Source organism: Sorex araneus, chromosome 9, assembly GCF_027595985.1.
Source record: "Sorex araneus isolate mSorAra2 chromosome 9, mSorAra2.pri, whole genome shotgun sequence".
NCBI lineage: Eukaryota > Metazoa > Chordata > Mammalia > Eulipotyphla > Soricidae > Sorex > Sorex araneus.
In genome coordinates, this window is record NC_073310.1 from 27,333,916 (window position 1) to 27,347,383 (window position 13,468).

The 13,468-nt window shown below is 48.4% G+C and overlaps 1 protein-coding gene across 1 annotated transcript in view; it reads left to right on the forward strand.

Moving 5' to 3' along the window:
- Positions 1–2,719: 2,719 nt before the first annotated feature.
- NID1 (nidogen 1) overlaps positions 2,720–13,468 on the forward strand; it is a 93,632-nt gene continuing 82,883 nt past the window's right edge. The window contains exon 1 of the mRNA XM_055147664.1: positions 2,720–3,211. Coding sequence (XP_055003639.1) covers positions 2,720–3,211 — 492 coding nt within the window. The remainder of the gene's footprint in view (positions 3,212–13,468) is intronic.

Here is a 13,468-nt window from a genome sequence, read left to right on the forward strand (position 1 = left end):
ATGGGAATATCACCACACGTAAACAGAACATGAACATTATGTATAAACAGTGAAGCAGTTTCTAGTGGGTGGAAATTGGGGCTGAAACCTCCCCTACAGAAGGGCAGGAGAGTGCCTTAGAACAAACATGCACTTTGGTTTCAGATACACTGAGATTCATATCCAGCCGCTCCAACCGTGTGAAACTAGACACACAATCATCTAACTTCAGAACTTCTCTTTTCTACACAGCTACCACAAGGTTACTTGTTGCACAAATTAATATACAATAATAATTTAATGTTAAAAGCATTATAAAGTATTATAAAACCTGGAGTAGGAGCAGACATTCAACAATCAGTACCTATGGTTACTCTCTGTGTATCTGTTAAATAATCACTGTTACTAACGAGTCTGGCTTCCCTGATAGACTGATAAATCACAAAGTCAGAAAATGGATTGTTTCTTGATGGTTGTGGAACTTCAAATTCCTATTATGCTGTCTGATTCATGGTGGAATCAGAATTTAGAGAGTGTGCTTCCTCTGTGTTTCTTCATGTGTTTCCTAGCCAATGTGGAAAGAATCCTAAAAATTACAATTAGGTAATCACAATGGCTTAATATTGCTTTAATAGACTTGGTTCCTGGCTCTGTAGTAAGGACCATCTTATTTCTTTTAACATGCCTTTGATGGTATGTCTGAACATCCCTACAAATGTTCAGAACTGTTCCTTTTAAGGGCTTATCAATGGCAGTACCAGGCCTCAGCCAGACTAGATTCCAGATACTACTCTGACCTGGCCCAGATGAAAGTTTCTCTTGCTCCTACTTAGCAGAGGAAAGTACCAAAGACCAAGAGTCTTAGTAGCTGAGCCCCAAGAGAGAGTCCCGAAAGAGGGATGGTGAGAGCATTGTGGGAACAGTCAACAGTTTAGGAGAACTCTGATAGAAAAGAGAAGGTGGATGAGGGCTTGGAAAGAGACTGGCAAAGTGCACACTGTGAATTAGGCAGTTGACACCTTTGCAGGTGACACTAGGGAACAAAGAGTCCTGGGATGGGTGGCACTGTAGTCAAGGTTGGGAGGAAACTTGGGGCTCAGAGTGTGACAAGGCCAGGAGGGAGCTGAAGGAAAAACCACCCGATTTGGTAATCGATGGCAAATATCAGTCTTGTCAGTCACTCTAACAAGAAAGGAAAATTTAAAAACCTAAACAATACAGAGACCACTTAAAGGAGATGGGGGGGGGTCCCTGGAACTGGGTCTTCTTGGGCCACTTGCAGGCTTCTGGCTGTGTGGCCTTTAGCTACCTGATTTTAACCTCTGTGGGACTCTGAGCCCCTCTGCAGAAAGATGAGGGTGAGTTGCGAAGACCACAATGACTGTAAAGTGGATTTACCTCTAGGAACTCAGTCAGTCTGGGATGGCTAATGAATTTAAAAGAAAAATAAGATGTCAGGAGTAGTGCATCGAACACTTTTAGAGAGTGTGCTTCCTTTGCAGTTCTTCATGTTTTCTGCTGGTATGGGACTCACACAGCCTAAGTATTAGAGAGAACTTGCCATTTGTGCAAAAATTATTCCAAACTGGGTTATGCCCTGTTGTCCCCTGGGGGGGGCGGTAATGGGTCTGATCTCACATATCCAGTCCCCCCCCACACCTACTCTGACCTGATTTGATGTTTTGTTTCATGGGTCACTCCCCCAGGTACTAAAGGATGACTCCATGCTCCGCTCTCAGGGGTCACTCCTGGTGGGCTCGGGGGATCCATATGGGATGGCAGGGATCCAACCTGGTTGGGCCATGTGCAAGACAAGCTTCTTACCTGCTGTTCATCCCTGCCCACCTCCACGCCCAACTGACTTGAAAAGACAGCACTGGCTTTCCAATCCTCCTTCCCCCAACCATACACCCAGTTCTAACTTCTTGTCTCCCCCACAATCCCTCCAAAACTGATTTTAGAATCAGTTGTACTTCATCCTTCATTGTAATGTCTCTGCGGATTGTTACCGTCGTCTCAATTTCCACTTTTTTTTTCAAACCACGACCCTCTGCTGGCCTGTCTTTGAACCTGATGCCAAATGAATTACTGAATTCAGGGTATCATTAACATTGCTCATCTGCCGTTTTCAAGAGCCCGGGATCGTTCTTTTGGAGTGTCAGGGGCGTTCTAATCCTAGGGTTGTAATTAGGCTTTATTTGGGACAATCCCTTCCCCTCTAGTCTCAGCTGGGGCTGGTGGTGTCTTGCACCCACGCCCAGAACTGGCCCTTTTCCAGCCTCCTGACGAAACTCCGTGCCTCGGGAAGACCGGGTTTGATCTCCACAGTGCATATGATGTTCTCGGCCCCTTTTCCAGCGCTAATGCTCTTTAGTGTCACCTTGCCTAACTGTTCCTCTCTCGTGACTTAGTTTGGGAAGGCCGGTCCCTCCTTCTGGTGGAACCTCCGCATTACTGCACAGTTGAAAGTTGAAAGGACGGTGCCCTGTTCGTTTCCAACGCCCACCCTCCCCCCTTCACACCAGAGCTAGGACCAGGGGGTCTGCCCTGCGGCTGGTCTCCAGCAGCACCGGGAATGGGCTGTGACTCTGCAGCCCTCTCCCACCGCTCAGCCCTCGGACCGACCGGGTGCAGACCCGGCGCTTCCAACCCCCGGAGCGGCCACTCAGTGGGAACCCGGTAGGTTTCGGAAACTGGCCACCAGCGCCAGGCAGGGTGGGGTAAAGGGGGGGTGGGGACCATGGCAAAGCTTCCAGGGCAGCGGGGGGATTCGTCGTCGCCCCTCGCCCGCCCCTTCTCGGCTATTGGGCCGCCTCCCCGGCGCGCCCAGTCGACGGGGCGGGGCCCACCCCCATCTCCCCTCTGCTCTCCTCCCCTATTTCCCGGGGTAGGTTCGTTTAGAGGCTGGAGGCTTGGAGGGGCTGCGGAGGGGCGTCCGATTACATCTCCGCCTTCTTCAGCCTCGGGCCGCGGAGCCGCTGGGTGTGCGGGACTGGCGATCCGGTACTCGTCGGCCGCGATGCGCCAGAGCGGGGCTGCGTGGACGCGGGCGCTGCTGCTGCAGCTGCTGCTGGCAGGACCCGGGGGCTGCCTGAGCCGTCTGGAACTCTTTCCCTTCGGCCCGGGACAAGGGGACCTGGAGCTGGAGGCTGGGGACGACCTGGTCTCCCCCGCCCTGGAGCTGAACGAGGCGCTCAACTTCTACGACAGATCCGACATCTACTCCATCTACGTGAGTGCGACTCGGGGCCGAGCTGGGGAGCGCGTGGGGGGCTGCGCCGGCTTCGGAAGGAAGGCGGGGGCGGGTGGGGGGCGCCGGCCGAGCCGGACGGACGTGGGTGTCGTGGGCGGGGACCGGCACCCGCAGCCGCGGGCGCGGACGGTCGCTCTGGGGGTCCCAGCCCGAGAGGATTCCCTCCCGGTCTCCTCTCGCCGGGCTCAGTTTACCTGCGCAGCGCACGCGGCTGGGGAGACCGTCCCGTCTGCAAACCCCGTGCGCGCCCCGCGGGTCTCGGCTTCCCAGAGCCCCGGGACCTGGGGACCCCCTGGCGGAGTTTCCTCCCCGGCCGCTGTGGGTCGCATCACCTCGGGGAGGTCGAGTCGCGTCTCGCCTTTGTCCTGAGCCTGCGGGGACCGGTCCTGGCCCGAGTAGGTCCAGGTGCGGATGCGACTTGGCTCTGGGTCCTGGAACCCAGTTGGGTGTCGTGCAGGAAGGACTGGCCAGCGCCGCGCTCGCCTGTACCCCCTGGTGTGTGTGTGTGTATGTGTGTGTGTGTGTGTGTATGTGTGTGTGTATGTGTGTGTGTGTGTTCGTGCGCGCGCGTTTGTGTGTGTGTTCGCGCGCGCGCGTTTGTGTGTGTGTTCGCGCGCGCGCGTGTGCATGTGCGTGCGTGTGTGTGTGTGTGTGTGTGTGTGTGTGTGTGTGTGTCTGCGCGCGCCCTGGGATGTGTTTTGGCAAACGAGTCTATTCTGTAGCGTAGCTAGTTTCAGTCCAGAGTTCAGGGCTGGGAAGGCAGACCGCCCCGCGATCCAATTTCCTGTCGCCGAACATTGTCACGGGGGGCGGGGGTGTGTGAGGGGGGAGAAGGGGGGCAGCGGGGCACGAGGCCAGGTGACCTTTCGCTCTCTGGAGCCTTCTCCGGAGAGAAGCCGGGCCGGACGCTGTCACTTGGAGCGGCGGAGCCGCCTTCCCGGCCGCGCACCATGTGGATTTCATATAAAGCCGGTGCATTCCAGAAGTGGGGGGACGACACAAACAGCGGCTGGAGCCTGTCGTCCCCGGGAAATGGCTGTGCTGGGCGTCTGGCCCGTGTACGTTGACTTTGGACAACTCTCACGCGGAGCCTGTCCGCTCTGCCCTGAAGACCCGGTCCTTAAGGCCTGGACCCAGGAGGGAGCGCCGTGTCGCCTGCCCTGCCCCGTTGGGCACTCTGGGGAAGCCTGTAACATCCCTTCTTAAAAAAAAAAAAAAAAAAAACCCAAAAAACTGCAGCACTGTCCTCCCGTTGTTCAGCGATATGCTCAAGCGGGCACCAGTAATGTCTCCATTGTGAGACTTGTTACTGTTTTTGGCATATGGAATACGACCGGGGGAGCTTGCCAGGCTCTGCCTTGCAGGAGGGATACTCTCGGTAGCTTGCCGGGCTCTCCAAGAGGGAGGGAGGACTCAAACTCCGATTGGCCTGGTGCAAGGCAAACGCTCTACCCTCTGTGCTATGGATTCAGCCAAACTACCTTAAAAAAAAAAAGCACCCTCCCTCTCCCATTGAAGTAGCATAGCGTTTTGACGCTCTGTTGGGTCCAGGTACACATCATTAGAAATTTATATAGACCACCTTTAGTCTCACCCTGAAATGCCCAGTTCTGTCCTTTACCAAACAGTTGACCCCATTTGTCCCAGTGACCCAAATGCTTCCCTTTTGGTGACCATTTGTTTCGCTTTACCGTCTCTGAAACATGTTTCTTTTACATGCATAAAAGAAAATCTACAGGACTGCCAAGAAAATCAACTTTGTTGAAATAGAGAACAATCTAGAGAAATAAAAATTGTAGTGTATGTGTTTCTTTTCTAGTTCTGAATTATGTTTTTGGTTTTGGAGGGCCACACCCTGGTACTCAGCAGCTTACTCCTGGCTGTATACTCGGGGATCACACCTGGCAGGGTTCAAGGAGACCATAACGGGTGCTGGGGATTGAGCCATCAGCTGTGTGCAGGGCAAGTTCTCTACTGTACTATCTCTCTGGCTCCAGAATTAATTTTTAATAGGGGGCTACACTAAGCAGTGCTGGGCTTGGGAGGGGAGTTAACTGCCAACAATTCTCCTCCCCCCATGGTCTAGCAATGCCTTGTGGGGTATGTGGTGTTGGAGGATGGAGGTGGGAAATCAACTGAGAGCTTCACACTGTGTTAATAATCTCACTAACCCCACCATGTTACTTCTAACCATATGAATAGCAAGGAGTAGCAGGGGATCCATTGGTGAATCTAGTCAGTGAACTTTCAGGATCCTGCGGACTGCAAGCAGCAGCATTTGAAGATGGCTCCTATAACTATATGAGATTGTCAGTGACTTACATTGCAACTTCATTCAGTGCTCCCTCCACCGGAAGGAAATGTTGAAAAGACAGAGGTCATGAAAAAAAATTAAAAAAAAAATTAAATCTTAGTTAACAGACCCACTGATTTCTATTTCTTTAATCCTTATGGGAATATCATTGGACCCCAAGTTAAGAACCCACATGTCAAATCTGACCTCCTCTAAGGTTATCAGCCTTGATCTCCTGGTAGCATCCACTCAGTGGTGACATCTGCCCTGATCTCCTGGTAGCACCCACTCAGTGGTGGGTCATTTCCCAGGGACCCTATTTCCTTGACCAATGAAACCAAGTCCTTGGACAGAAGTCCGCCCCCAAAACACAGTCAGGATGTCTAGAATGCACAAATATTGGCTTCCTTTGACTGGGATTTATATCGTCCCAGTTTACTAATGGAAATCCCATGGTAATTGGAAGCTCTGATAACATGGACATGTAAGTTAGTTATATTTAATATGTTAGATTTGTTTTAGAACTCAAATCTTTCAGACTATGGAAAAATAGTAAAAGGATATGATGCTTCAAAGCAGAGTGGTACCCCACCGCTTCCTGCTTTAACCCCCTCCACCCCAAGGTAGATAGCCTGTGCTTTGTTATAAATTTATAAATTTGGGAATCGTAGGTGACATTTAAATTAAATTAAGTGAAATTAACTGTACTGAGGGGCTGGAACGATAGCACAGTGGGTAAGGTGTTTGACCCGGGTTCAATTCCTCTGCTCATTTCAGAGAGCCTGGCAAGCTACCGAGAGTATCTCGCCCACATGGCAGAGCCTGGCAAGCTAACTGTGGCATATCCGATATGCCAAACACAGTAACAACAAGCCTCACAATGGAGACATTACGGTGCCTGCTTGAGCAAATCGATGAGCAAAGGGATGACAGTGATACAGTGAACTGTACCGAGAGGGTCTGTATCCCTAGAAAAGAGCTCTAAGAGAGTGATCAGCAGTCAAGGAGAAGATGAGAAGCCAGTAGCAGAGATGGGAGATGGAAGCCTATAAGGCGAGAGGAAACCAAGAGGGTAAAGAGCAAGAAGCAAAGAGTGAATAACATGTTCAGTGCTACAGGGGGCCCTAAAGGATGAGGACTCAGAATTAGCCAGGGGATTGACCACCAGTAACACAGTGGCCACCTTGGCTTTTCTCCATTTCACCTTCATAGTAAGCGCTGGCAACCGCATCTTTCTTGTCACCGAAATGGACACTTTATAGCTGTGTTCCATTCTAGTGGCCTTCTCTGCAATCCTGACATAAGAGGAAGGTAGATACCCTGACCAGGATTCAGGATCTCACCCAGTCTTTCCAGCTTTATTTATTTATTTATTTACTTACTTATTTATTTATTTATTTATTTATTTATTTATTTATTTATTTATTTTGCTTTTTGGGTCACACCCAGCGATGCCCAGGGGTTACTCCTGGCTTTGCACTCAGGAATTACTCCTGGCGATGCTTGGGGAACCATATGGGATGCCGGGGATCGAACCCGGGTCGGCCGCGTGCAAGGCAAACGCCCTACCCTCTGTGCTATCGCTCCGGCCCCTTTCCAGCTTTATTTTTATCATCACTAAACATTCACAGAAAAATAAAATACCTTACGTTAGCCCCCCTGTGCATGCTTTCACTCTAGAAGCACTTTATCTCGCTTACTTCCCAGATTCTTCCCTATTCTCCCAGAGTCAGCACTTCCTATCTGGCAAGTGTCCAGGTTCTATTGCTCTCTCAGCTCTTGTGGCTCTGTAACTCTGATGCTGCTTGATAGCAGACTCTGATAGATGCATGTCTTTTTTTATCTCTTTGCTCCTTGGGAAGCATGGAAAGAGGGAGGTCTCTTCTGTGTATTTGCATTTCTCTAGGGCTACTTCCCTTGGACATTTTCCAACTACTATAAGCCTTGGTTTGTGCGTTTGTAAAACAGAGACATTACTGCCTCTCTCTCATAGAGCTGTGAACATTGATTAAATGTAAACAGTCTTACATGTGGTATCGTGCTCCCAACTGTGCTTTCTCTTCATTGAGGACATAGATTGTGTCTTTTAAAAACAAAACAAAACAAAAACCTTTGTCCCATACTTTATTCTGGAGTCCCTTGGTACCTGTTCATGGGGGGGTGTTGGGGGGAGGGGGATCCCTAGCAGGGCTGGGAACGGGCGGGATGGGTGGGGAGGGTGTAGCTGAAGCCACTCCCAGCGATTCTCTGCCAACCAGATTGAACCAGGCTCAAAGTGAGAGTCTGAGGATGCAGAGTTGCTTGACCCCTGTGGTGCGAGGAGCACTAGGATCAATCCTGTGCTGCCGGGGGACCTCCAGGGCTACACCCAGTGATGCTTGGGGGCGAGGGAGGTAGAATAAAAGGATCCTGCTTATGTAGAACACATACCCCTAACCCACATGCTCTCTCCTCGGCCTATTGCTAGATCTTATGTAACTTTTGATAGATATTTCTGATATCAAAAACATTTACTAAAATATGCCCCTCCAGATGAACAGAGACTTTCCCCAAAGAGCTAGTAGGCACATAAAAAAAGTTCATCACCACTTGTTATGTGGGAAATGAAAATCAAAAGGACCTTGAGATGTCATCTCACACCAGGGAGCAGGGGAAACATCAAAAAAGACTGAAAACAACCCGTATTGGCAGGGAGGTTATGAAAAAGGAACCCCACTTTCACCGTTGGTGTTACTTTTCACAGTTTCCTCTGTTTTCACTGTTGCTGTTATCTGGTTCAGCCTCTGTGGAAAACAGCATGAAGAATTCTTTAAAAACCCACAATAAAACTTATTTGTGACCCTATGACCTCACTTCATGGTATCAACCCCAAATATGCAAAAACATTAATTAAAAAAGATATTTACACACCTGTCTTCATTTTAGTACTAAGTATAATAGTTAAGATATGGAAACGACCAGTAGGGAGGGAATTTTCCTTACATATAGCCGACTTGGGTTTGATTCCCTCATACCCATAATGGTCTGCCAAGCACCACCAAGAATGGTCCCTGAGCTTAGAGACAGGACTAAGACCTGAGCATCACTGGGTTTGTTCCCCCGAAGTTGTGCCACGATGGAATGCTATACAGCTGTAAAAAGGATGAAGTCCTGTAGTTTGCTGCAACTTGGATGGAAATGAAGGACAACTGGAGAATATGTAAAGTGAGATAAGTCAGGAGGAAACAAATGATCTCACTCATCTGTGAGCTTATACAGAAACAAAATAAGGGAATGCACATTTTCTAATGAATACAGACTGTTGGTCTTTGCAAAGCTCAGATTATCCAGCAGTGAGGTGGGGGGGCATGGATGAGATGAACTAGGGTGATATAAGAACAATAATGGAGATTCTTGGGCACTTTTGAATAACTTTGTTCATTAAAAGCTTGAAAGTTAACATTACTGTAACCATTTTACTTAGATGACAGAAACAAAACAAACAAAACAACCCCTCCCCCCAACCCAACCTTCTTGAGATAATGGGAGAGAGAAGTGGACACTATGGTGTGATATTGTGACATTGTGTGCATGTAATCCAGTAATTAATGGTATTGTAATCATAGTACTTAAAATGGACTGAAGCAATAGCACAGCAATAGCACATTTGCCTTGCATGTGGCCGACCCAGGTTTGATTCCTCTGTCCCTCTCGGAGTGTCCAGCAAGCTACCCAGAGTATCTTGCCCGCACGGCAGAGCCTGGCAAGCTACCCGTGGCATATTCGATATGCCAAAAACAGTAACAATAAGTCTTACAATGGAGACATTACTGGTGTCCGCTTGAGCAAATCAATGAACAACGGGACAGCAGTGCTACAGTGCAGTGCTGCAGTGCCTAAAATAAAAATTTAAAAATTCCTCTCAGGGACCAGAGAGATACTACAGTGGGTAAGGTGCTTGCCTTGCACGCAGCTGTCTTAGGTTTGATCCTTGGCATCCCATATGGTACCCCAAGCACTGCCAGGAGTGATTCCTGAGCACAGAGCAAGGAGTAACTGCTGAGTATGAGCCCCAAATGAGTAAATAAATACATAAATAAAATAAAAGGATCAGAGAATGCTGAAGTCAAGAAAAGCAACAATTCTTGAAATTATCCTTGAACATAGACTTGTGACATTCTCTGCCATAGTTAGTTCCTCCTGTTCCATTCGAGCAACACTTGTGCCCTGAGAACCCGTCCACAGCAGTCCTTCCACAGTGAGATAGGCCAGCCTCAGCTGTCTGTTCTTGTCCAGCACATTTATCTGGTTTCGTTGAATTGTGAGCATGGGAGTATAGTTTATTCTGCCTTTCGTTTGCTGTGATTGACGGGCTGGAGCGATAGCACAGCAGGTAGGGCGTTTGCCTTGCATGTGGCCGACCTGGGTTTGATTCCTAGTGTCCCATATTCGATTCCTAGTGTCCCTGAGCACCTCCAGGAGTAATTTCTGAGTGCATAATCCAGGAGTAACCCCTGTGCAATGCCAGGTGTGTCCCAAAAAGCATTTGCTGTGATTGAGAATTTAGCACTTCACATTAGGACCCGCATTTATCTATCAGTGTAGAATATTTTTTCTATCCCTCCTGGTAGCTTCATTGCTGTCGTCTCCTGGTCATAAACTTTCCCCCTTGCCTTGCCTGTGGTTTGAACTCTTGCTGCCAGAGCATCAACCCTAGCATTCATGCACAGGGCATTCCTTGGTTCTGATGAATTACATTTTCAGCAGCAGTTCTTGGAGCCTCTCAGTGGCTTTTCAGCCTTGGCCTTTTCGGCTTTTTCTTTATTGTATTTCTTGGCATTTCCATTAGATTCTTTCATTGTAAGCTTCAAGCGATAGAGGCATTTCTTCCGATTTGATATCAGACCATATCTTAACAGAAGACAGTCTTGTGCGCTGAGAGGGCCCTGGAAGTCCCATCCTTGTCCTGAGCCAGCCTGGCTGCCAGAGATTGTGCCTCACTCCTCTTGACATCACTCTCCAAGCTGCTCACTCAGTGTCTTGGCTGATCAGATGTTTCTGAAGCTCCTGACTAAACCCAGAGTCACTTCCCTGCTCATTTGAACGAACAAGTGGGAACTTAAGCCCAGTGCAACTTAAGTAAGGGGCTGGCATCACTCAGAGAGCACACTGGCTGCTCGTTTGTCCAAACACATTTTGTGGTCAAGCAGTGACCCTGGCTAAATCACAGAATACTTACTGCAGTATTAGTGCCCAATGAAGATTAAAATGAAATCAATGAATCATGTTGATTAGCTTTTAATTAAGATCAGATTTTGCCTTATTTCTCAACCTCTTGTTATTCCGGGTCCTTGGATATTTTAGTATTCTTGATTGAGTGACCAGGAGTTAAATAGCTCCACTGACTATATCAGGTCACTGGATATAATTTCTTGTTTTGGGACAGGAGTCTCCCAGCAGTGCTAAGGAGGTCCAGAGGCCCGGTCTAGCAATTCTTAACCAACTGGGCAGGAGGTTCAGTGTGAGGGCCTGACGAGGCGGTGCTGCTCAGGCTTTGCTCTGCCAGAGACCACTTAGACCACTCTGCCCTAATGGTATTCTGGGACTTCTCAGCCATATCCATCACCAGTGCTCAAGGAGCCACGTAGTACCAGATATTGAGCTGGGGTCAGCTGCATGCAAGGCAGGCACCTTAAGTTTCTACTATCCAGTGCCAGGATATTATTTCTTATAAAAATGCAACTGACCATGATTCATCCCCTGGCATCCCATATTCTCCCCCAAGCCTGCCAGGAGTAAGCCCTAGGCACCCCTGGGTGTGCCTCTCCCCCCCCACTAGACAAAACAAATAAAAGATGATAATGCAAATTACTTTTATTTAGGAACTGTGAGAAAGAACTGTGAAGTAAAAGAAAGGAGTCCAGACCCCATGTTTAGATGCTGGCAGCACCCCCACCCCAAGTGGTGTGCACCCTATGAAGTCAGGGGGAAAGTCTTATGCAGACTAAAGCTTGGGTGTCTAGGGTTAGAACGCAATGTGACTGACTTCGGAAAGATTCCCATTTTCTTCAACAAACAGAATGGGAGAGGAAGAAGGATAGAGAGTTGGTCAAGTACTGCATTAACTGGTGAAGAGCCATACTGGAACCAGATGGCATGTCCCATTTTGCTGCACTAGCCCTGCCAGGAGTAATCCCTGAGCGCTGCCAGGTGTGTCACCTCAAAAATAAAATAAAAATTTTGCTGCTTCCTGGGTTAGGACATTTAGAAGGCACACTTGGCTCTTAAAAAAGACGTTTAGAGGGGACAGTACAGAGGGGACTCATTGGGTGTTGGGGATGGGATCCAATCCAGGAATCTGTCATTGATTCTGATAAAGGACATTTGGGGTGCAGAGTAGATGAGAAAGAGAATTCCGAGGCTGGACAGTTGCTGGTAGGGTCCAGTTGAGAGACACAGGTGGTGGACAAGGGCTGTGTGATCCAAACATCTTTGGTAGGTGGCAAATGGAGGTTTGCACGTGTGGGAGGAAGCCCAGACAGGAGACAGGTTGGGGCCCATGTTAGAGAGAGAAAGAAACCGACGGATGGAGCTAAGGAACTTGTTGAAGTTCATTCGGCCATGTCAGAGTCGGGCCTTGACCAGGGGATTGCCCCATAGCTGGAAGCCTGCTTCATGAGCGGAGGGGAGAAGGCAGATGGAATAGAGAAGGGATCACTAAGAAATTGATGGCTGGAGGAACCAGTTGGGATGGAAGATGCATGCCGAAAGTAGATAATGGACCAAACATGATGATCTCTCAGTGTCTGTGTTGCAAGCTACAAGACCCAAAAGTAGAGAGAGAGTATGGGGAATATTGTCTGCCATAGAGGCAGGGGGAGGGTGGGAAGGGGGGGTATACCCGGGATATTGGTGGTGGGGAATGTGCAGTGGTGGAGGGATGGGTATTTGATCATTGTGAGATTATAACCCAAACATGAAAGCTTGTAACTATCTCATGGTGATTCAATAAAATTTAAAAAAAATTTAAAAAAGAGTTGGGCCTTGAAATTGGGTTGTCTGACTCCTGATTCTGTAGTCTTAGGTCATGCACTTTCTGCCCTCCATTCATTTATTCATCTGACAGTACCTCATTGGCTCCTGTGTAGATTTTGGGTTGGGTGTGCAGGACACCGTAATGATGAATGACATCACACATGGGATCCCTGCTCTCTGGAGCTCTCCGCTACATCACACTGCCCCATTATAGCATACCAGTCACTCTTCCTGTCACCACACATGCTGTGTGTCATCACTCCCACAGTGTATCACCACTCACCACTGTATGCCAGCACTCATACTTCATGATACCACACACCCTGCATGGCACCTCTGGCCCTGTGTTACACCGCTCACCATTGCATAGCACTATTCACCACTGTATGATACTACTCACACAATTCAACACCAATCACACTTTGTGTCACCAATCACCACCGCGTGTCGTATTTAGCATGGCATCCTTTGTGGGGAAAGTTTGTTTTTAATCCCTAGAGAGCAGATTTTTGAACTTTGTCCTTTTCTTTTTTTTTTTTTTTTTTTTTTTGCTTTTTGGGTCACACCCAGTGATGCTCAGGGGTTACTCCTGGCTTTGCACTCAGGAATTACTCCTGGCAGTGCTTGGGGGACCATATGGGATGCCGGGGATCGAACCCAGGTCGGCCACGTGCAAGGCAAACGCCCTACCCGCTGTGCTATCGCTCCGGCCCCTGAACTTTGTCCTTAAGTGATTGAAAAAAAATTTTTTTTAACCATCAGTGTTTTCAAATGCACACAAAAAGGGGGAGAAAAGTAGTTTCAGGAATACCCAGAGACATATTAACTAAATGTAATAGCACTTTCCATATTTGTTTCAACAACCTTACAAGTCTTTGTGACATGACCTCGCTTAGATTAACTGTTTATTATACATTTCTAAAACCAAA